Here is a 25,770-nt window from a genome sequence, read left to right as displayed (position 1 = left end):
TGATGATATCAATCTGTTTAGTTAATAAAAAATTGCACAGTGCTTTGTATATATTAGTGTTTTTATGTATGTAGGAACTAAATCTTTTAATAGGTAAATTCTTTTCCTATGTTTGTATAGAGGAGTGATTAGGGCAGTCTTTAATATGCTAGGTACCTGCCTGGCTTCAAATATTTATTAAATTTAGTGTGATCAGACTTAAGTTAGACATATGTTATATAATATGTTTGAGTCTGATGGCATTAATTCTTGGACCTTTGTTTGGTTTAGTTTGACAGATTACATAGAACACTTCTGCTTCTCTTGTGGTTGGAAACAACAGTATGTGGTTCCCAACCACATTATGTGCTTTGCTTGTAGGCTGAGCGGGGATTACATACTATGCGAGTGGATGACTGTTTCCATGTAGTTTTACAATAGTGTACAAAGCCATTTTCTAGCTGTTGGAGGAGGTCATAAATGGCATCTTTCATGAAGCTTTATTTCATCACTTCAAAAGCAGTTGTTGTGGGAGTACACCCCGATTTGTTAATCAAATGCCAGTTTTGTTTTACATCATTTTGTGCAAAGGTGAATTAATCTCTATAGTAGTTTATTTTCCATTTTTTATCCTGTGAAGCGATTTCTTGTTATCCCATATTCTGTTATTGAAGCTGCATTATTTGGGTATAATTTTAAGTTTCTGTAGAATATTCTTTCCATCTAAGCTTATGTTTGTGTTATCCCAGGAATTTGGCTTGTGTGCAAAATTTGATTTTTTATTTATTTATTTGCATGTTTTCTCCAGTGCAAGTTTAATGTTGTATAAAATAACTACAGAATTTCAGTTAATTTTTTTTCTTATTTTTTGACTATTATTTTTCCATACTACATTTCCTATTATTATTATTATTGCACAGACACCAGCCACCTTCATGGAGTCCTAAGACTCATTGTGTCTTAGGACTCCATGAAGATAGTTTGAGACCCAAACTATCAACACAGTTATTGGTTTCAAGGAGAGGTACAATGTCTATTGTACTTTTCCTCAAAACCATTAACAGACAAAGCACTCACCACTGATTCTAGGTGGCGAAGAGAAACTATGTTTGTTGAGATCACTCTGAAAAGATAAATTTTAAAATTGTAGGTAGCAGTAGTAGTGATAATTAGTTATTTAAATATTGTTGTATGATAGTTGTGATTGGTGGGTGGTGTTTAGTGTAGTTAAAGTTCTGTATTTATTAAATCCCTTTGTTTCTTATATGCAACTTTGTGTGTGAGTAAAATAGTGGTGAAACATAAGGCAGCAAGAAAAATAAATGCAAGTGGCATGATTTTTCAAAAATGGTGAGATGCCATGAATTATGTGTGTTTGGGGAGAGATTGAAGATATTTATTATTATTATTATTACATCGCACCTCCAGGGAGTCCAAAGACTCATCGAGGGAGGGCATCTACTCTACAACTCTTCGTCTCGCTACTCCACCAACCATCATTATCTAACACCACCGCCATCTACTGCCGACTACCACCACTAGTACTTTCACAGACATGGATGTTATTCCACGCCGTGGGCATGGAATAACATCCATGCCCACAGTGGGATTCGAACCGCAGCCTTTTGGCTGGAGAGCAGATATGCTAACCACTCGGCCAACCAGGCCGGGTGTGTGGAGAGGATTAATTAAGAGGAAAGCTGAGAGAGTATGGGTATGTAAGAAGTGTAACATACTTACAGATTTTGAGATATCACTGAACATAAGTAGTAATGGGCAAAAGATTGTGGACGTAGCTATGGGTGTAAGCGGGGGTTGACAATGTGGCTGAGTGCTTGAATGGTAAAACAGTGGGCAAAAGTGGTGATCAGTTGGCGATGTTGATTGATAAGACAGTGTGCATAGATGAGGGCGAATTAGTTGCAGTGAGCAGCAAGACTACACTGAAAAATTAATTGAAGGCACGAAAACAAAGTCGGTAAAGATGATGAAGAGATGAAACAAATGAGTCATTAACTAAGGAGAATTATAGATTTGCATGGAAATGTAAGGAAGAAGGGAACAAAAGATTTGAAAGAAATATCAAATGATTTGAGAGTGACAGTGTATGAGGATTCAATGATAAGAGGTGTGGTGAGTGAAAAGGTGCACAAGGTCTGTTTTCCACTAGGTAGAATGAGCAGGGTGATTGAATCATTGGATAAGAGGAGTATGCAAGCAAAACAGTTGGTAGTTGTAGTTGGCACAAATTATTTGACTAGCAACAAGAAGAATGTTGGTAGGGGCGTCATGAGGCTGTTAAGGAGAGTGAAGATTTGTTGAAATCATCCTACATCACCTTGCTTAATTATTTCCCCACCCAACTTTGAATCATCAGCAAACAACTGAATATCTCATTTCAGTTTATTTTCTATATCATTTATGTACAAATTAAACAGCAGCAGCCCAAGCACAGAGTCCTGCAGCACATCACTAGTCACAAGGATTCTGTCCTCTTATGCAGGTTTCGAGCCAGGAAATACATACCGTAGCAAACAAATTAATCTGAACACTACATATTTTAAAGAAAACTTTTAATTTCATAAGAAAATAAGTAGAAAAATTAAACTCCAACTTGGCCTAATAATTTGTGTTCCTCTGTCCTAATAAGCCCATTAATTTGCTAAGTCATGGACTCTACCAGCATAGAGCACATTTTTCTTATTTCTGAATCTTGAAACCATACTTTTTATCATGGGGATTATATTAAGTTATCCTTTATGTCACAGTTTAATTTTCCAAGTCTCTTTTTCACTGTGGGCCAAAAATTTTTTATAGGGTTAATATTGGGAGAGCTACCTGGCCACTGAAGCAATTGGATGATTTTTGACGAACTCTTTCACTTTTTTTTTTTTTTTTAAGTGTGTCATGGAGCAAGATCCTGTTGGAAGATGAGTTCTTTATTTTTCTGGGTCTGTGGGACCACTCTTTTCTTTAACATTTTTATGTATTGGTCACTTTTCATCATATTGTCAACAGACACAAATGATCCTGGACTGTCATGTGTGAAACAACCCCAGAACTTCTTTTTAGCTGAGTGTTTAGGAGCTTGTTGAAGGTTGGTAGGAGAAGTCCTCAGCTGCTGATTTGTGACCATGTAGTACTCGCTCTTCTTGGACAAAGGAAATAGCTCTCATCTGAGAATGACCTTCTTTCACTTCTCAACAGTCCAATGTTTGTACACTTTTGCCCACTGGAGCATTTTTTCTGCATAGCCTTCATCAACAGTTGTTTCTTTTTTGGTCTGTGGGAATTCCTCCCTGCTTGCAACAATTTTCACCCATCATGTCATGTCAGAAACATTAATTTCACTAGTTGTCAAGACTCTATTTAAGTCTACAGCAGAAAATATTGGATTCATTTTTCTTTTCCATTAACTAGTAAACTAGTATTAACTAGTAAATGATCTTGAGTAAGTATAGATTTCCTTTTTCACCCACATTTTCTCTTTTCTGTTAGGAAAAAAGGTACCTATCTCCCTAATCCTCTTTAAAATTGCATTAACAGTACCAAAGCAAACAGCACACTTATTTGCAATTTGTCTTTCAGTCATGGATGTGTGAGAAAGAGTACATATTTTTGAACACTTTCTTGGAGATGTATCCATTTTATAGCTACAGAAGATGAATAAAACACTATGAATGTCAACTTGTTTACACTACTAACAACACAGCCATGTTTTTACACTATTAATAAACATCATAGAGACAGTTAAAACATGCAGCACTTGGTGAACAATATAGTGAACAAAAATCAAACCAAAACAAAATGAAAATTCGGCTTTTTTGGATTAATTTGTTCACTACTGTATAAGCAAAAAAAGGTTCAGGTAAATTGAAGAAAGTAAGAGCAGGTAGAACAACACATATGTTTACAAAGATGAACATGGAAAAGTTTACCCTGGATTAGAAGTGGTAAAAATTCATTTGGGAAAAAGTTTAATGCAAGAAAAAGTGCAAAAAAGATGGAAAGAGATTAAGTGAAGGAGATTTTGAAACTAGAAAATTTGTTAAGGAATCTATGATAATAAAAAGTGAAGGATAGTATTGTAATAGCTGCCATTTTCCTTTTTTCTTTTGAAAAAGAACAATTCTATGAATACTCCATCAGAATAGCTGATGAAGTATTTAGAATTATTCAGAGTAGATGGGTACAAAGTAGTGAATATATTTAATTGAAAATCTGTCAACAGATCTGGAAGAAAATATACTATCTTAGAGATTGAAAAACATCAGTATTCATTTCAATTCCAAAAAAAGTCAGATCCCAGAGATTGTGAGAATTACAGAACCATTGCTTTAATTAATTTCACATAGATTAGAAGTTGTTGACAGTGATTTAAAAAAAAAAGGGGGAGGGGCAGAACCATAGGTGAACTGTCAGAAGAACAGGCAAGGCAGATTTCAGCATAGGTTGAAGAACCAAAGATAATAGCAAACATGAGTTACAGAAAGAGCAAGAAAATTTTAAAAAAGCATTCATCTGTTTCATTGTTTATGAGAAACATTTGACTGAATTGATGATAACAGACTGTGGAATTAGATGAGAGCAATGGGAATATCTTCGTCTAAACTGACAAACAAGAAGCTTCATAAAAATCTTCGAAGAACCTGAGAGCGTGTTTGAGTGGAGAAAGGGATACAGCATGACTGTATATTGTTGCCCTATTTTTTTAATATCTTTGATATATTATGAGAATGGCTGACTTACATAAAGACCAAATAGGAATTAAGATTGGAAAAAAATAATTTGCATAACTTAAATAAGTAATATAAGATATGAAAATACAGATGATCTGGAGCAGTAGATTCTGTTATTTAGAAGAAGATAGAAAGTGATTTGATTCATTCAAATTATGAATGTAGTGCAGACTATTAAAGTCAAGGGCCACAAGAATGACTAAGATGTTTTAGAGAATATAAAGGCAAAATGCTACTTGAATGCAATAATCACCAAGTTAATGTTACTTTGCACATATAATGCAAACAGATGAGTCACTGGAAAAGGCAGTTATGTTGGAGAAGATTGAGAAATGAGCAGGAGAGGAAGATAGCGATAGAATTGGATAGATAACATAAAGTAATTTGCCATCATGAATTTACATCTGCTGAAAGAAAAGACAAGGGATAGAATGAGATGGAGCCTATGTTTACAAGATCAAGAATCAGAAATGACTAGAGGGCACAACAACAATGTTGCTGATTCTTATTTCATGATTCTGGCATGAAAGTCAGCAATTCTGTTTATGCAGGAATTTTAACATGTTAACACCTATAAATAGTATTAGATTGTGCTGTTCATTAGTGGCATTAATTATTCTTATAAAACTGTTTTCAGCATGATCATCCTTACTTTTTTTTTTTTAACATTGTTTTGTTGAAAGATTGGAATTTGGTAGCTAGTTGCTTTGTCATTAGTAGTGGATACTTAAGTCTCTAACATTATTATTATTAATTAAGAGAGACCTCCAGAGAATATTTAACTCATTGGGAGATATTACATATTACTCGCACCAGCTGTCATGTCTGATTTGTAGGATGAATTCATTCATCCTACTTACACTCACCACCTCCAATGACAATCCATTCCAATCATACACCACTCTAGGAGAGAAAAATCTAGCCCCCCCCCTTTTTTTTTTGACAGTATTCATTCTCAAACTCCAAGGATGCCCTCTTGACCTTTTCCCACCCTCTACAAGATGAAAAATTCCATCTGTTGATATCCTGTATGACCCTTTCAGAAATTTGTAAGTCTCAATCATATCTGCCCTTTTCTCCTGCTTGCTAGTGGCTGCAGTTCATAAATTCTCAATCTGTATTCAATTATGATATAATTTTTAACATACTACTTTGCTTCCGTTCCTCTGTATCAGAATCGACACAGAAACCACGAGACCAGACTTGTGCACAGTAGTCAAAGTGAGGTCTTATCTAGGCCTTGTAAAGACACAACTTGACTTTCTTATCTTTACATGGCAAGATTCATTTCAGCATTCCAATTATCCTTCAGCTAACTTAACTTCAGCCTAAAATTTCATGATCCCTAGGCTTGAACAGCTTCTTTTAGCATAATCCCACCAGTGTAATGTGACATTGGATATCATATCATGTGAAAGTGCATGACTTTACATTTCCTAGCATTGAACTGATAGCTATATTCACATGCCTACAATTCCAGCCTGTTCAAAGCACTCTGCAGGAACTGCATATCAGTAGCACTCCTGATTACCCTGCCTATCTTTCCATCATCAGCAAATAGCTGTATCTTCTGTCAAATCATTCCCAATGTCATTAATGTATAGATTGAATAACAATAGATCAAGGACTTGATCTTTGTGGTACACCAGTGGTTACCTTAAATCTGGCACACTCACAACCCTCGTATACAACTTTCTCTTATCAACATATTCCCCAATTTATGCAATAGTCTTTCATGCTATATTCTGTCAAAAGCCTTAGCAAAGTCCAGAAGTATCATGGTGTATCCAGGTTGCTGAAACGTGACCTTCCCTTAGTAAACCCACACTGTTAATTGCAAAATATGCTCTGTCAACCTATATTTATGTGTGAGCCCTAACCAAATTTTCCAAAATCTTCACCACCACTCCTGAGATACTGATAGGTCTATAGTTTGATACCTCTGTCTTTGCACTACTCTTGTGCAATGGGTGGTGCAAAGATATAGATAGCTGTGAACACTCTTTTTGCATCTGTGCTGATATCCCATCAGTTGTTGCTGAATTTTGATTCAGTTAGTATAACAGCTATACACAACGAGGAGTACTGTATCAACACCTCCTCCATGTCAGTATCTTCATCCACTGAAGAATTTCGGGTAATGTAAACTAATGTGTTTGAATGTTCTTATGTTTATGTTTAGAATAAAGACTCCCTATTTGATCAATTTGTGTGTGGTTTACATGTATCGAACAAATTAAGAGTAATCATACTCTTAATTTGTTTAATTTATATTCATAATATATTCTTAATTTATTTTCTAGTCTTATTAAATCTGTTTGATGGTTCATATTCGTTTTCCTTAAATCTTGCTATCTTCTTTTTTATGTGATTAAAAATAATTTGCTTTCACTGTGGTAGTTGCTACCTATTGTCTTCCAAGCTTTTAATTTGTATAGACTTTGAAGTTTGACTTGACCAAGAATAATTTTGCATCTCTGATTTCCAAAAGTTGGTAACTTTTTTATGTATTTCATTAGATGACTGTAGAGGAGATGCCATTAGTCTGGTCTAACTTAAAGAAAGTCCTTTAGATTTTCTGCAGGTACAGTGTCAAGGAGGCCATTTATGACAAGATCTTCTTTATAATGTTGCTGATTTTAAAGTTCATACTTTTGTTTTAAGGAAGTTCTTTTAAGCAGTCAGTACTACTACTATTATAATAATTAGGAATCAAATTTTTTAAGGAATCATTACTGTTATTACTGCTTCTAATAATAATAATCTTTCTACTACTTTTATTTGCCTACCTTGATACATAATTCAACTTTTCTGTATTTTTCTCTATATTCTTAGCGAGCATATTCTGACTTATTGGCTCAGAAATAAAAGAAAAGTAGTCCCTAAGAAGGACCATAAAAACAGTTTCTTTTACTTAGGAGTTTCTTTTTTATTTCCCACATTCACTATAGAGTTCTTATTTTTCAATCTTTGCACATATTTTTCTATATGCCTCCTTGCCTAAGTTAGTCAATGTTATCTTTACACGTTTCCACTTGCTTCTTTTCTTTTAGTGTTACACGGTGATCAGCATTCATTTTAGAAATTATGTACTTTACAACCATGTGGTTGTAAAGTCCATAATTTCTAAAACGAATGTTTCCACTTGGTTTAAAACATTTGATTTTTGGTTTTCAAAATCCTTTCATGTGTCCCAAATAATATTTATAAATTTGAGTCCACACTTCACAACTGAAAATTGCTTGGCTTCAGTTCTTTTCAGAACTTTAGTGCACATTTTTGTTCACTCTGCTGAACACTACATGGTGGCCACTGGGGGGGGGGTGAATATCCCAGGTGTGCTGTGCTCATCCACGGAATATCAATATCACTGATATTATATTTTGCAGTCCTGTTAGGCTCCCCTAATTATTTCCAGACTTCATGTGATTCCTAAAAGTAAACACTATATTAATGGTTCATGAAGAGGACACTTTTTGACTTGTAAACATTGCATCACATTCATGTTAAGAGCTCTGGTATGCATTCAAAATATATACACCTTTGAGCCTTTTGAAAAGATGTACAGATGGTGAGATTCTTAGCATTCTAGTAGTTTTAAACCACTCAGAAGGCGAAACAGGGTGGGCTCTGAGAAATAGGACCTAAAGGTCCTATTTTGTGATTGGTTATTGTGTCAGCCAATTCAATTGAATATTGTCATTTATCATGAGTTGCTCTTTTTGTTTTCTGAGTTTCATCTGTTTTGTGTGTGTGAAGTGTGAACTGACATGGTAGGCAAGTTTTTATATATAAATATAAACAAGTTATTGATATATAATTTTAGATGAATTTATAACTTTTTTGCCCATATTTACAATGGACAACAGTATTGTATTTGAAGGAGGCCTTGTCCTCCTCTTACAAATTTTACACCTTTGAGTAATTCAACCAAATATAGCATTCTTCTTCATTATTGTTTTCTGATATACAGTATCTTAAAACAAATTGTCTCCCACTCTGTGCAGATTTGTTATAATTAATTGATAAAGTATTCAGTTATCCTACAATTAATTCCATTGGACCAATTAAGATGAGCACTGATATGCTAAGGGATACATGCATAAAACTTTCATACATCAATAAAAATGCAATCATACGGTCATATTGACGTGAATTTTGTAGCGCAAATTGCATTAACGATGATAGCACACACACAACCGAAATGGGCACCTAAAATCCACTATATGCTCTTGTATTGTTAATTAATCTGAAGACATCACTATCAGCAGTAACATTATTGATAAATTTTTCTTGTTTTATCTGTGTTTTCAACACACAAATTTATGCATATTTTTGTTAAAACCTTTTTTTAATAATAGCCAAAGCAGAATTATTCTATGAACTTGCTAGTATTATTGCCTTGCACTTGTCTTTATTTTCTCCAAACATATTTGAACAACAGAGTATTATTTCCTACTTTGTTGTTTAGGTCTCCAACAATTATTTTTTTCTAGATTTATTTTTTCTTTATATCTGCTGCTCTCTCTCTCTGTAATGACTGACATTTATCTAGTTTTCCCTTCTAGAACTTTGCATAGGATCCTGGCACTTGTAAGTTCTTTTTGTCCTATTTTCAGTTTTGAATTTACTCCCACATCATTCTGCTTAAAGTTGGCTCTAAACACTAATTCAAGAAATTAGTGTTTATGCCATTGAATGCTCTATTTGCTCCCTCGTTTCCTTGATCCCTAGTGCTGAATAAATCATCATGTTGTTTATTTTAGGACTTACTCCCTTCTTAGTGTAACTATTATAAAGTGAATAACATGAAATGTCTGGTAAAGCCAGTTATTTTTGACATAGAAATGAATATTAATTCCAATTTTGACATTTTTTGATTACACCTCACACTAGAAATACAGGGTGATTCAAAAAGAATAACCCAATTTCAAATAATTATATTTAATAATGAAAATGTGGTACAGTTACAAAATAAATTACCAAGTATGAAGTAAGGCTTAAAGTTTCACTCGCCACAATTACAAATCAATGTAATTGAGCATTTGTAATTGTGGTGAGTACACCTTATAGGGTGTTTCTCTTTGAAACACGCTGTATATAGTATGTGACGATTCTTTGATTTGGTAAATGGGTGTTTATAAATATGTGTGTATAATGTTTTCATAATTCAAGATATATATACATTTTTTAGTTTCCAAGTTTGTGCTCCCAGTACTTCAAATTAATTACTCTTGTTTGTGAGATCTATCCAGTTAAAATATGCAAGTTACCAGAAAATTTACTGAGAAATCTCATGTCTTCTGTGGAGTTGGGACTCAGTTCGTATCCTTTTTTGGAAAAAAAAAAAAAAAAAAAATTAATTTTTTATCAGAAGAGCTGAAGTTTTTAATATACTCAGTATTTGCAGAAAGTCAACTTTAAATATGATGAGATCTCAATGAAGGTTGAAACCAGTCTGAGAAGTGATCCTTCCCATAATGCATAGCATTATACATGTCTGAAAGGATATGCGCTTTGCATTACAGGATACTAAGACAAGTGATGTGAAGTCATTAGCTTCTATATATGAGTTGACCAGTTCTGAAGTTGTTTCAGGTGCAATCTTCGTTTGCTTACACTTGGATAAAGGATTAAACCAAGAACATAATCTCTTGACATACTTAAATTTACAAATATGATTTCCTTACATTTAAAGTTGACTTTATGTGTGGTGCTATAACTGCTTTATATCTAGTCCAGGTGAATGTGCAACCATAAGATGGTATAAATGTTAGTTCTTTTGTTTGAATTGTTAGCATTTAGTGTTCTGCAAAAAGAGTTTTTTGTGTCCTGACAATACTAGTTTAAAATCCAATGAAATATTATCATGTTAGTAAACTATTGCTTTTTGAGTCAGTACCTTTAAAAATTAATATTATATATATTTATTTATTTTGACATCCAAATTACTTTAAGAATGTGGCTTTTCAGCTTGAATTCTTGTAGTTGTAAATTTTCCCATTTTTGATCTCTACTTGTTTCTGAGATTCAGTTAGAAACAGATGGTATGATTTTGCTATATTGTGTGAGATACATATATAAATTAACTCATCCAGAATAACCATTCTTAAACTGTTGTTTCTATAAAAGCGTGAAATACATTGATACATTCACCCTTTTCACAAAAGCCTATTTCTTCTGTATACCTGTTCTGTATTTCTATTGATTTCTTCTGTATACCTGTACACATTACTCCTCAAAAGCTCAGTGGTTGTAACTTTCATCTCATTTCTAAAGTAAAAAAACATCTGTGGCCATCCTTTTTTATCTCAAAAAGACATTTCTTTTCTATATTTTTAAGATTATTGGGAAAATTCTCCAGGCTTCTGCATACTGTAGATCTGCCCCTTGGGTTAGGAAAATGTCTTGTATTCTGGAATTTCATTTTATCATAGATTAAAATGAAATTTAAGAACTGTTCATCCAAAAGAGCTGCAAAATTTGACGAAAGCAAGCCTGCAAGGAGAAAAGGAAAACAGAAAAAAAAAAAAATTCATCATTCAGTCTGGAAAATTCCAGACTTGCCAAAAGTGACAAATAAAAGTAAGCAGACTATGTGAATGTGGTCTGGTCACTGCAAGATCCTGACAAACTTCCTGACACTGCAAGATCCTTAGTGGACTGATGTAGTGTGCAACAACATCCAGAAACTGACAATCCACTAATACAACTAGTGAATGTTGTATTAGTGGATAACAGATAACAGTTGGTCACCGAACTGATTGCTATGTGTGAGTTTCTAACCCCCCCCCCCACACACACATACTAACATTGGCTTACTGACTGCAGAACAAAGATGAATATGGCATTTTCTGTTGCTTCACTTAACATAAGTGAGGCTTTTCTGCAATAAAATCAGAAGAAATTTGGAAAATTATGTTAACATATAATATCTAGGTTCTTTTTCTTCCAGAAACTCACTTTGCATGTCATAAAGGTGTGTGTAAAGTTTCCTTTGGGGATCATGGAAGTTATGGAGTTAGTCTGCTAGTACATCCTACCCTCAGATGGTTTACTACTGTGGAGTCAGGCACTAACAGAATATTACTTGGGGCCAAGTCAGATATTGAATTGATTAATGTTTATGCTCCTAACATTGAAAGTGACTGAACTGCATTATTCATCATGCTAGGTAATTGATGTGCACTATAGATTACAATATTTATCAGAAGATGCATCTCTTGACAGAATTAATGCTGTTTCTAATGCAGACACAAGACACCTGAAAGATTAACAACCCTTAGAATATAAGAAATCACATGAATTCTTCACCAAACTAGTATATCAGAATTGACCAGTTTTATACATATGCTACTATACAGTATCAATTTTGATTTTTTTATGGCCCCATATATGAACAGTTACAAGGCCTATAACGCTACAGTGTCATATGTTGAGTGATTAAGGAGAACAAAGTAGCTTACTGATATATTTCTGAAAGACTGTGATTGTACTCGGGGAAATCAGTATGGCAGAGACTGTTCCAAAGAATACAGCTGGATGAAATGAAGGAAGATAAGAAGTTTATTCAGTATGTTTGGAGTTGGACAGTGTGTGGGTGTTGTCTAGTGGTTGTGGTAGTTCTTACATGGTTAGAAGAAAGTGGTGAAATGGCAGTGGCCATTTCAGAGGAGCAGTGCCATTGTGCTTGAAGGTGTGGGGGAATCTGAGAAAGGAGAAACCTTTTTAAGGACATGAGGCTACTCTATAAAATGTCACAGTGCAGAAAGAGAGTGCCTATGAGGAAGTGATTAAAGGTAGTACCCAATTCTTATAATAGAAGAAATGATCAGCAAAGAGAAAACACTTTGAAGGAATGGGCCATTGGTTTTCTTTCTTCCTCTGCAAGAAGCACCATCATCAAATCAGTAATCCTCCACGTGATCCACTTCACAGACATTACAGAAATTGAAGAAGCCACTCTCTACAATCTACAGTCTGTTTTTCTAGAGCCATCAGAATCAGGAAAGCTCACAAAGAGGCTTCAGTTTAATAAATTTAGTTTAATCCTTTATCCAAGTGTAAGCAAACAAAGTTTGCACCTGAAAATATCTTCAGGACTGAGGTAAGGTAGTGCAACTCCAAGCAAAGGTAGACCAAGCTCTCATCACACCTTTTTTCAGTATCTCCCATAATGCAAAGCACATCTCCTTGCAGTTGTGCCCTTCCCTTAATGCATAGCAGTATACATGTCTGCAAGGAGATGTGTTTTGCATTATGGGAGATACTGAGACAAGGAGTGATGAGAGCTTGGTCCACCTTTGCTCGGAGTTGCACTACCTTACCTCAGTCCTGAAGATATTTTCAGGTGCAAACTTTGTTTGCTTATACTTGGATAAATGATTAAACTAAATTTATTATAGTCTAACCAAGTGAGAAATTGTTTTCTGTATAGTTATATCAGTGTTATCAAGAAAATCCTTCTTCTACACATCTGAGTAACCATCTAATTAAATATCTACTGGAGATCTTTCCTTACTTTAGACTAGGTAACAACAAATTACCTGTCCTGAGCTGAGATGATCCCTACTCACAGAAGCCTCCCATAAAGGCATCAACCTGTTGCCAGTTAAACAGATCTATAGAGAAATTTTTAAATATCACAATCATCATACACTCAATGTTTGCACAGATGTCAGAATTTTTTCAGATACTGAATTGAATGCACAGCTACCTGTTAAGATAAGATTTTGTCCTGGAAGGTAACATATGAAGTGGACCAGTGAATTTGGATCAGATAATATTTTCTATGCTATTTGTGATGAATAGAAATATTTATTTACTTTGCTTTAATTCTGTCTGCTGGCAAAATATATCTGGTAGCATGTCCCCAAGTTTGCTGAAGAAGAAGAAAGAAGAAATCATATACGTATAGTTACCTCCATTAGTCACTAAGAAAATCAAACTTGCTATATTTATAATAACAGAATTCAAAACACCACTTTTGAAAAATATACAAGTAACAATGACACAGTAAATCCACCAGCAAAATTCTAACTACCGTATATTATCACGTATAATGCGAACTAGAAATTTTGTTTGAAAACTAGCCCTAAAATGCCATGTCCACGTATAATGCGATCTGTTAATCTTGTTCCATAACGTTATAAATAATACAATACGAATTAACGAAACAAATATTTATTTTAAAATAAAATGTCAAAATCCTTTAAATTCTTCTTCATCTTTTGAGTCGTCAAGCATTTCATTTATAAATTCATCTGTAGGGATTGCGTCATCAGTGTAACATTGTCGTCAGCGTCTTCATGCTCTCCAATTTGTTGTGCATCATCCTCGCTTTCGTATATGATGTGATCTTCGGATCCATCCATTGAATTACTTATTCCACATTTAAGAAATGAGCGTTGAATCATTTCAGATGGTATTGAATCCCATGCTTCTTTAACCCAGCTGGTGACTAGGGTGATCTCAGGCTTCTGAAAATTTCCACCCTTTGTCATCTTCACCAAACCAGATGCCATCCATTCTCTCCATTTTTCACGTAAGTGATCTTTAAATGGTTTATTCAAGCTGACATCAAGCGGCTGCAAAACGGAAGTTAGGCCACCAGCTATGACTGCTAGGTCTGTACATACGTAGCTCACGTGTTTTCTCTTTGCTTGCCTCTGTTAAATGCGCCCAGAACATATCCCAGACTACCATGCTTTGTTGACGTAACAAGCTACCTGGACGTATGTTCCATACTTGATCCAGCCACAATCGTACACCTTCTTCATCCATCCAACCTTTCTGATTGGCGTGAACAATTACACCTGGTGGAAATTTCATATGCTTTCGAATTTTCTTCCTTTTAAATATCACTGTTGGATTTAATTTGGTTCCATCTGCCATGCATGCTAGAACAACGGTAAAATGCATTTTTTCCTGTCCCGTTGTTTTTATGAAGACACGCTTTTCACCAACCGAGTTTACATTACTGTTCGATTCACAGGCATATCAAAGTACACGGGTGTCTCATCCATATTGCCAATTTGGGAAAGTTCATATCCGTGACACTTCTGTAATTTTATGATAAATTTATGGAAGGACTGCACTTTTTCTTCAAGCTGCTTTGGTAACTTCTGTGCAGTTTTTGTTCGGTGTCGTAATGTTAATGCTTTGCGTTCCATAAATCTGTTGCACCACCCAGGCGAAGCAAGAAAAGATGAAATACCTGGTGTGTCCTTGAATTTACCATTCTTGAGTTGTAGAGCTCGAAACCGAATTGCATTTCTTGTTACTATATAATGCCATCTTGTCATTGCATCAAAATCCATTCATTTAGCTCTTCTTCGATTTCTGGTAAGGATTCTACATCTCCACGACGGGTACATTTCGTTTTGGGGATTTTTTCAAGACTGTCTTTTTGCTTACGTCCAAGTCTAATTTTGGGGATTTTTGCGAGACTGTCTTTTTGCTTACGTCAAAGTCTAATATTACTCTCTGCTAATATTACTCCCAGATTCTCTCATAGCAACACTGTTATTATGTTCTTCTGCAAACTGCACGACATGCAATTTAAATCCTGCTACAAAAGATGAATGTTTATGTTTCTGTTGGCTCATTTTCAGGCTAGGGTTGTTTACCGAATAATATTTAAAATGAACTGTGGTTAAACTGATATACCTAACTGTGCTCTATCATTCGGCGACGAAGAGTGCATCGTATCTGCTCATAATGCCAGTAATGTAAGTAGCTTTATGCGCAGATATGATGCGCGCTCGGTCGCCGAATGCGAGTGGGTCAAGTAGATTTGGTTGCATAGGTATTAGGTAGTATATATTGTGTGTGTGTGTGTGCAAGTCTAATAAGATGTTATATTTTTTAGGATTTGCATATAATGCGAACCCTTTAAGTAGTATTTTTTACCATAAATTTTTTGCATAATATACAGTAATATAATCTGGCCAAAATTTTGCATCTTGCTGTCTGAACTGCTTTCTCTAGCATGAAACATTCTCGGGGATTCAGAGTTCTCCACCCTCTGTTATTTACCTCCTGTAATTTGTGGCCTAAGGAATGTTACCATTAAAATGTGTATGTTTTTGACTTTGCATACCTTTAGTGTTTTTAGTTCTGATTAGTATCAGCAAAAGTTCTTTTTCCAAAATAAGAAAACAGAGGAGGGGTAGTCATTTATTACCCTGAATAGCAAAATGTTACTTGATATAGGACAGCTTATTCAGGTATGGACTTTCCCCATCTCTCATCTTATAACTAGCTCCACCTGAACAAGAGGTGGTTATAATCATTCTACGACTTGAACACTATTTTCGAGGTCTTGACTTATAGACCAGTGATATGTTAAAACAAACCTCGAGAAGAGTTTCAGCTTGTCTTGATGGTGACACTTCCCATAATGCAAGACACCATACACATCTGAAAGGATGTGCTCTTAACATTATGGGTTATGGCAATTTGATGCAAGTTCATCTGTTTCCATGTATAAATAATCTCTTTGTAAATCTCATTAACGTTCAAACTTTTGTTTACTCGTGCTTGAGTCAAGGATATAAACATTGAACCTACAGCCTGTTGGGTGAAGATCAGATACACTAGCAAATTGGCCAATGAGGCTAACAAAATGAAGTAATAAAATCAGGTTAATTTGTTGTAGGTTTTGTTTTTTATTAATTTTGCCACCTCATTGGCTTATTTAATAGAGAAGGTTCTTTAGCTTTTAAGAAGTTGCATATTTGGTATTATACCATCTGTTTTTGGTTATTGCACAATAGAATAACGATGGCTAAGCCATCTTTTTTTTAAGTAGAAATGTGCAGAAGTTTAAAATTGTAATGGCACTTTGATATGGTTATCTAGGTAAATGTTTTTAAGTAGGAGAATTTAATAATAAAGAAACATGCATTATATTATGGAAAAATAAAAGAACTATAAAATATTTATAAATATTATTTTTTGAATTAATTTTGTGAAAATAATGAGTTATACAATAACTGCAGTCAGGCATTTTGTTTGGAACTTGTTTGCATAACCATGAAGTCTGATTTGTTGGGAGTCATGCAACTGAGAAGAAGTAGAAGAGAAAGAGAGAGAGATACTCTTTTGGCAAAAGGTAAAATGACAGCATAAAGGAGAGAGAAATTGGGATTTTCAAGCTACTACAGTGAATAAATAATCTACTAATTAGGATATTGTCAGAAAAAACAAAAAATTCTTCTTAATCCTAGCAAATACAGTAAAGTTAACCTCTGCAACGAAAGCTTACTTCAAGAATTCTCTCTCCATTGTGTTTGCTAGGATCAAGATTATTTTGTTTTTTCTGACAATATCCTAATTGGCAGATATATATTCACTATAGCTTGAAATGGTAAAATTTTTGGCATATGCTTATAATGGTGTCACAGAAGTTTTCCTATTAAAAAAAAGTGTGATTCTAATGAAATAACAGTAATATTGTCTAAAGGAAATAGTTTATATGTTTTTGGATGTTTAAATGATATTGGTATATTTTATTTTTTTAGTTGTTATCGATAATATGATTTCATAATTGATATCAAAATAATTCTGGCCTTTGTTGTTAAGAAAAAACAAGCTATCTCTTTTCTATATTTTTAGTAAATGTTATGAGGATGTAAGGAGGAATATGAGAATGGGTGGAATGGTGAGAATGTGCATATGTATGTGTGTGTATAAGATCAGCTATGGCATGCAAATATGACAATAATATGAATGTCATTGAGCATGGTTATGAATCTGGTGAATAAATATACACTTTGGGGTTCAGACTTTTTGAATGTGTTTGGCAATGAACAAAGAAAGTTGTCCAACTAGACCAAGGAGACTGTAAATGTAAATATACGAACAAGCCAGAAAGTAACTTATGTCTACACAGAAATGCAAAGAGTATTAGCAACAAAGGGACCAAATTTGTTGCCTTGGTAAATACATTTTGGCTTAAGATTATTGGCATTTAGTGAAACCTGGCTCCCAAAGTCATGTGTAATAACTGGAATTGGGTGTAAAAGATAGGGCTTCACAAATTTGCTCATTCACTTTTCTTTGGCAAGTAGATTTTGCTCTGCCAGTAAATTCTTGTGTGGCGAGTTGCCTTTTGTTTGTAATATGTCAAACCCTGGTAAATTATATAGTATTTTTAGGAAGGACAGAAGAAATAGGAGAGGAGGGGGCTGCTACTTATGATATCTGATGTTGTGTCCAGTTATGGCAGGAACTCATGAAAACAATAATAGTAATAATGTTCCATGTAGCAGCGAGTTTCAGGATATCATTCGAAGTCAGGGCTTAGAAGATAAAATATATGGTAGTGTGTTGTTACAGTAGCTGGATCAGCTACTGGAAACTATGAAATCCATCATCAGATTACTCTAAACGACTATCATTCTTTTCCTCAAATTTTTACATCCTGTAGTTTTGCAACAAAAAAAGGCATTGGAAAATTACTAAATTACTTAGACACTAAAAAGTCTTTTAGTCTTGATGGAATCTCTCTCCAGTTGTTTGTAAACATTGTGTCCTAGAGCTCTCAGCTGTATACGGCATCATCCATTATACAGTATAAAATTCTCTGAGTAAGTGAGACATCACTAGATGAGGAAAATATCATGGCAGGAATAGAGATAGAAAGGTATTATGTTTTTCATAATGATAGACAGGAAGGAAAAGTGGGTTGCTGATAGCAGAGGATGTTATACCCATTCAAGATATAACATCCTCTTATATGCATGGTAAAAATAGTGGCAGTTGGTTTGAGACAGTATGATGTGAGGTAGACATGGACAGAGTGAAATATTTACTTGGATGTTGTTATAGACCTAGCAATGCGGGGACAAGTATATTTCTCAAGTTATTGAGAAACAGTTACCTTAAGGAACACGTAATAGATGTCATATAAAGATCAAGATATGATCATTCTCTCAGAGGATGTTATTTATGAATGGAGTGGTTAATCTCTCTCTCTCCATTTGGTGAGTATGAGCATGAAGTGATCATTTGGGTTGGAGCCAATCATCCAAGGACTTCATCATGGAATAAGGAATTGGATGGAAAAGCGATCAGTGCTGCTTGTGCCTCAACTCCAGATCCCTAACAGAGGCAGTGCTTGATTGTATTCCAAAGATTAGGAGGTTAAATGGTAGATGTGAAATGGATGATTGAGGAAGTTAGGCATTTAATATGAAAGGATAAGACATTATGGAGGTAGAATGAAATAGCCAGTTTCTTGAGGACAGAGAGCAGGCAAGGAAATTGACTATCTTGGCACATGTAACAGAAGTGCATATGAGTTGCAGTTAGCCATGAAAAAAAAATAATAAATAAAATAAAAATAAAAGGAAATTATTTCAGTATGCGGCCAATTCATAGAACATGATTATGGAAGGATGATATTGGTTGGTAAAAATGGTAGAATGATAACCACTTTGGAGTATATAATTAAGAAATCGAGCATTTCATAAAGGTATTTCATCCTCATGAATATGAAATCATGCAGAACTTAGTGCAGTGGGAAGGATGGAGGAGGGACTAATGTTGGGTGAGAAGGCAATACATGGGGAATTGAGTACATTGATGTTACTAAGGCTATAGGGCTTGATATATCACCATGCCTTTTAAAGGAATGCCCCAGGGAGTTAACAACTTTGACATACCTTTTTATCATGAGTTTCACATTGGGCCAAGTTCCAAAGTAGTGGAAAGTGGGCAGAATTGTTACACTTCATAAGACTAAGGCTTCAAATTATAGGATAATCTGTTTGTCTAGGGTTGTCATTAAAGTGTTACAGAATTTATTGAGGAACAAGATTCATACTTGGGTTAAAAAAATCAGCATTCTGTTTGATGAATAGCATGGGTTTGCTAAAGGAAGATTGTGTTTTAGCAATCTACTTATTATAACAAGGTGACAAATGCATTAGACCAGGGAGATGCAGACACAATGATTTATTTAGATTTTGCAAAGGCTTTTGCTAGATTGCCACATGATAAGCTGTTAATTAAATTGGAGCAGATGGGGTTGGATTGTAGATAGATTGACTGTCTTCTAGGTATCAGCAAGTTGTGTATGGGCAAATGATATGGCAGAAGAGGAAAGTCACTAGTGGTGACTTTCCTCTTCTGGGATTGACTGTGCACCAGGAGTTTAGATTAAATACAAATTAAACAGCAATGATGGGTTAACAACCATTGCTGTTTAATTGGTATGTTACCGATATCGAGAAAGGTTTGAATGATGATATGCAGTTATTTGAGATGATGCATAGTTGATAAGAACTATGGGAAGTAGAGCAGATATGGCTCTGCAAGAGGACATGAATAGACTAGGTGAATAGACAAGTGAGTTGGATCACTGGTTCAGTATTACAAAGCCTAAAGTTTTAAAATATGCAAAGCAAAGATGGGTTGTAGAGTTTAAGATTGGTGAGGATATCTTAGAGGAAGCGGAGAAGAAAGTGGAGGGTGATGGTGGATAAGGAACTAAAATTTAAAATTTTGAGGGCATATTGCTAAAATCACGAGGACAGCATGACAGTGATTGGAGGACATTGAGGTATAGAAGTAAGGCGATTATGGTTCCATTGTTAAGGCTTTGATCAGTTGACATGGATTACTCTGTCCAAATTTTGTTACCTGGTTTTCAAATAATGAAAAAGGGTCCACAGATGATTGGGTAAGGTGGTGTCTGGTCTCTGGATATGACCACTATCTCCTTTACTATTCTTAAGACAAGTATATGGTGGTTGTTTCCCATATTACCAGAGCCTGCGTTTGATAGTAAAGTTTTGTTACTTGAGTGGTAATAATATGGCTGCTGTCTATGAAGAAAGAATGAAGACATGCAATTTTCAGTGCACAATAGATAAAAAAAAATTATATATATATATATATATTGTGTGTATACCAACCACAGTGTGAGTGCAGCTTGCTGGATAGGTAATTGAATGGTGGGATAAATGAAGGTACAGTTACATGGCAACACACTAACCTCTTCAAAGTTCAGTTAATTAAAAGTAATTTAATTGAGAGATCATTTTATTGTTAATACCAAATGGCCATAATTAACTACCTATAATCATGGTTTTCTTGAGAATTATGTTGCATATGAAACCTAGTCATATTTAGTTATTAGGAAAGGAAGATATGTGAAGAGAATGACATTGGGGAAGGATAGGTCATGCTATTAGTGATATCTCCCTACTGTTTTTTTTTTTTTTTTTTTTTTTTGTTTTAAGTCTGCAAATGACCTGGGAAAATATATAGTGTTCATTCTCTATGTTACCTGAGCTTGCACTGATAGTCAAGTTTCATTACTTGAGTGGTAATAATATGACAGCTGTGCTTCTGGAATATTAATTTCATTAAAAACCTGTTACAGCACATCATTCAAGGCCTAATAGTAAATATAAACAAAAGAGACAGGATTTTGAGAAGATATCTAATGCTACTACATTTTGAGCAGCAAGATTGTGTACCTCCAGATATTGCCTGCCTATTTCACTAGCTTCTGCATCATTTCATGGGCAAAGAGTAATTATTCACACCATTCCACTGATGCAGTCTTACTTCTTGTAATTTCAGTTACAGAGCTATTATAAGATATGTGTGTGTACTGTGAACACAATGACAACTTGGTACATCTAAAGCATGGCATTGTATGTCATGGAAAAACATCACTAGAGACATTCTCCCAGTCTGCTCTAAGATAAAGTGGCTAGGTTTTTTTTTTTTTTGATGAATTTGGAAAATGGGAGACTTTTTTAAATGACACATCTTTTGTAAATTAGATATCTACAAATACATTTTATTTGTAAATATGTAATTTACAAAAGATATATTTTTTAAGCAAATTTAATGCATCTCCGAAAATTTCTCATGCTGTACTAGTGTGAAGTAAGGCATGATACAAAGTCCAGTCCAGCATGGAAATATTAACTAGGTGCATTAATTAAGAGGAGGTGGAATATTTTCCTTAAGAATGTATATTTTTGGCTATACCAGCATTTCCTACCACTTCCTATATAATATAAGTTGATATTTTTTATACTAGCTCTTAATGGTGAATAAAATCCAGAAAGCAAAAATAATAAAAAAATTGGGAAAAAATATATTTCAGGACAAGTCTTGTTGCTGGGATTGTCTCCAAAAATCAGGATGAATAGTCATTTTACTTGTAATAAGATAACTCAGTTTCAGTTAATTGTCTTTGCTGATAATAAATGTGTAGGGTGGGTTGTTTTAACCAATCATGGATTACAGTGCTACTTTTGTAAAAATTACCCCCCCCCCCCCCCGTATAGTTTTCACTGTTCATTTCTAGAGTTTAGTATGTTTATCCGCTGCTTGATTCACCAGAAATATTTATCTTGAAAAATTTGTCTTAGTGTATACTTCAAATTGATGTGATTAGGTTAATGTTAAATTAATATTTTTCCCCCCAAAATGATTGTTATCAATCTTTGACCAGGAATTCTGATATTGATAAAAAAATTGTTATGCTAGCAATATGGCTATATAAACTAGAGTAATGTTTTTTGATACCACATGAAAATTGATTTGAAAATTTAGATGGCAGTGTATAGTTTTCTTTCTCAGCAATAAAATGTGCATTTATTTGCACATTTTAAGGGAGGAGAATCAAAATTGATAATTTCTAATTTAAATTCATAGTCATGATAATTATCATTATGGTGAAAAGTAAAATATTGAAGTGAGGAACTTGAAAATGTTATTTAAAATTAATTCCTGTAATATTGTGATAGATAATTATTGGTATATCCTTAGCTATTGCTATATTTACTCCAGAGGTGACATCAATGTGTTTAGACTTCCTGTCGGTACTTGGATTATATGTTTATTATAACCATATAATCAAGCCTTCTCTTGACAGTCCTCTAATCTCAGAACTTTTGCAACCATTTTTGAAGGTGAGTAAAAAAATGCTCAAGCACAGATACTTTTTACTATAGATTACCAAATAAATAAATGCTCTCTGAGCAATTAATTATGTGATTCTTTGAGAAATTCTTGTAATGTGATTTGAGCATAACATTTGTGTAAAAAACAGATCAGTATAGAAAGGCAATTTAAGCATAACTTTCTTCATTTTGCTATCATTAGAGAATAATAATGAACAGCGAAAACAGCAGATAACATGCACTCTTGAAAGAAGGCATTTCATAATGCCATACTTCGGTGAAGGATGGTGAGAGAAGTGTGCTGGTTAGCTGGTTATACCAACTTGATAAGTCAGATTTGTGATATCCTCCTTATACATATATTAAGCCCTAATGGCCTGTTACGATTCAAAACTGTGACCACCTTGGGGATAAGGTGGTTAGCTCTATGCCTCCAGGCGTGTCCTATGTCTGTAGATGCTTGTGCAGATAAAGATTCCTCACATCTTGGAAGGGAATCGAACCCAAGTCCTTCTGACCAAAGGACTTCATCTATACCAATGGAGCTACAGATGTTCTGGAGTTGGTGATATAGCCAGATGTTAATAACAAACCTTCTAATTCCCTTTTTGTAAGGACATCTAGGGAAGATATTCCCATTTGATTCTGTGATGTAGGTTATTAAGTTTTTAAGAAAACTGCTAGTAGTTGAGGTAATATATTCTAAATAGAAAAAAAAAAAAAACATCATCCATATATTGAATTGGTATTGAAAGTTTGGGATTAAAAGTGGATATTTTTTTTCTTCAGTCCTTCCAGGTAGAAGTTGGCAAATATATGAGAAATTGGAGAGCTGTTATTATCCCTTTAATTTATCAATAAAGCTTTTCTTTCATCTAAAATATCTTGAATTCATTACAGACATAAAAAAAAGGTCTAAAACTTTAAGTAACTATTATCAAATGTTAAATATTCCAGCATGTCAGTTAAAGTGAAGCCATGCCAAAACTTAATAGTAAATCTGGGGAATCAAGTTTCAGATCCTTGGTTTTTGATATAAAGTTGCTTGTACTTTTAATATGAGAGAAAGAATGGCCTGTTCAGGGAGAGAGGTGGGATGTAGAGGATATATCCTGGTTTATGCAACTTAGGAATTCCATAAATTCTTGAGCCTTGCATGATGACTTCTGAGTATTTGAAGTCTATTGGGATCAAGTGAAAATACATTGTCCATTTTCCATTTATATTGGGAAGAGTGATATAACAGTTGCCTTTCAATTCTGCAAATGGAATATTTAGAGGTGGAAGTTTTGAATTATAAATAATTTCTGCATCTTCAATAGAGATTGGAGAAAAATTATTTCCTGTACTGTTTAGAAAATTACACAACAGTGAAGGAGAATGGAAATGATCCTTCATTGTTGTTTAATTTTTAAATTTCCCACTGTAATATACTATATTTAATATCTTAGTCAATTAAATGTTTAACTGTGATTAATGTATCATCATCATCAATTTCCTGATATGCACCCCCAAGGGGGAGGGGTGTTAAGGTTACCATGACAGCATTACATGATTAAGTTTACAGTATTATTAATCTCCTATTAAAAATTTTCCTCCAAATCAATCTGTTATTTGTAATCACTCTAATACTGTCATATCTAATATTTGGTTCTTCTAAGCCACTTCTGACTTGATCAATCCACTTAGACCTTGGTCTTCCTCTGGATCTCTTTCCTGTCATCTTCTCATCAATCAATTGATTTGCTAACATTTCTTCACCCTTTTTATTTAAGTGGCCATACCACCTTAGATTAGTTGTGCTGACTCATTCTTGAATGCTAATAATGTTAAGTTCTTTTCTTAATCTTCATTTTTAATATTATTCTGCCATTAATGCCATCTTCACTCTCCGAATTTTTCTCGGAACCCTCATATCTGTTGTTTCTACTTGTCTTGGATCAAGTGCTTTATTTCTAACTTTGATTCTGTGATGTAAGTTATTGATTTTTTTTTTTTTTTTTTTTGTAAGAAAACTTCTAGTAGTTGAGGTAATATATTCCAAACATTAATGTAACTATTTCAATAAATTATGGCAAAGCAAAAACACAATATAGCAATTTAATAAAGAAATGGTGAAACATAGGGCAGAGTAAAATCAGAAATAATACATTATTAGAGACTTTGTAATAAAAAAATCTGGTAATGGCATTGTAACATTTTTCTGAAGGAGAAAGCTTTCCAGAAATCAGTGATAAACAAGCAATCATTTTTGTTCAAGTCAGGAATGATTATAATAGTTTTTCTGACTTCTATAAAAGTGTGTTGCTTACATTAGGCTTTTTTTTTTTTACATAGATAGCTACTACTGTATATGTAAACCAGTCCAATATTGTTTTGAAAATAAATTGTAAAACAATATGTGATTAGTTGATATTTTTGCTTTTGAGTTCAGTTAAATTTTTTTGTTGAAATAAATTGTTAAACATTACTAATCAGTGTATATTTGCACTTTTTTGTAGTTCATTTAAAATTTTCCTCTTCACTTTTCCTGGACTGTGCTTTGGCTGTAATTCCAGTTTGTACCATTCTGTTCTCAGTATGATATTTGAATTTAATTACATTGGAATGTAACTTTTTACTAATTTATATAGTACTTCTGGTCATTTTTTTCTGTGATGAAGTATTTGTGATAAATACATGGAAAAATGGACCCCTCAATCTTGCCCTCCCTTATTGTACTGTAGAATCTCTCATGTTTTCTTTTCATATTTTTTGCTCTACTTTGGAATCGTATTTACTCACCTATTTACCATGCTGTCATTGCTAGGATTCATCGCCTTGATTTTTGTCATACAATGCAATCCATGAATATCTGGATTGGGTGATTGCAGTAGTTTCTGGGTAGCCTTGCCAATAATAGGTTCTCCTTAAAATGTTAGTAGTGTTGCAATAAGTCTCTTCATCATGGTCTCAGGACAGAGTCTAAGACTTGCTGGCATGGCATCTGAGGTAGCCCTGACAATTTTAATTTCTGGAGCATTTACAGATATTAGGCATCAACGTGTAGCTGCATAGTAGGGAGGAAGCTCTGGTAAGGGACCCCCCCCAAGAATGAGGTACCTGATCCACACAATGAA

The 25,770-nt window shown here is 34.2% G+C and overlaps 1 protein-coding gene across 1 annotated transcript in view; it reads left to right on the top strand.

Moving 5' to 3' along the window:
- The window catches only part of LOC150094192 (exportin-4-like), a 541,216-nt gene that overhangs the window by 472,005 nt on the left and 43,441 nt on the right, over positions 1 to 25,770 (top strand). Inside the window, exons 21-22 of the mRNA XM_090412419.1 lie at positions 9,913 to 10,039; positions 22,518 to 22,660. Of these exons, the coding sequence (XP_090268545.1) occupies positions 9,913 to 10,039; positions 22,518 to 22,660 (270 nt within the window). The remainder of the gene's footprint in view (positions 1 to 9,912; positions 10,040 to 22,517; positions 22,661 to 25,770) is intronic.

This window comes from Typopeltis vanoorti, chromosome 22 (assembly GCF_054136105.1).
Source record: "Typopeltis vanoorti isolate ZY-2024b chromosome 22, IOZ_Tvanoo_1.0, whole genome shotgun sequence".
Taxonomy (NCBI): domain Eukaryota; kingdom Metazoa; phylum Arthropoda; class Arachnida; order Uropygi; family Thelyphonidae; genus Typopeltis; species Typopeltis vanoorti.
Note: the sequence above shows the minus strand (reverse complement) of the source record. Positions and strands in the feature narration are given on the sequence as shown.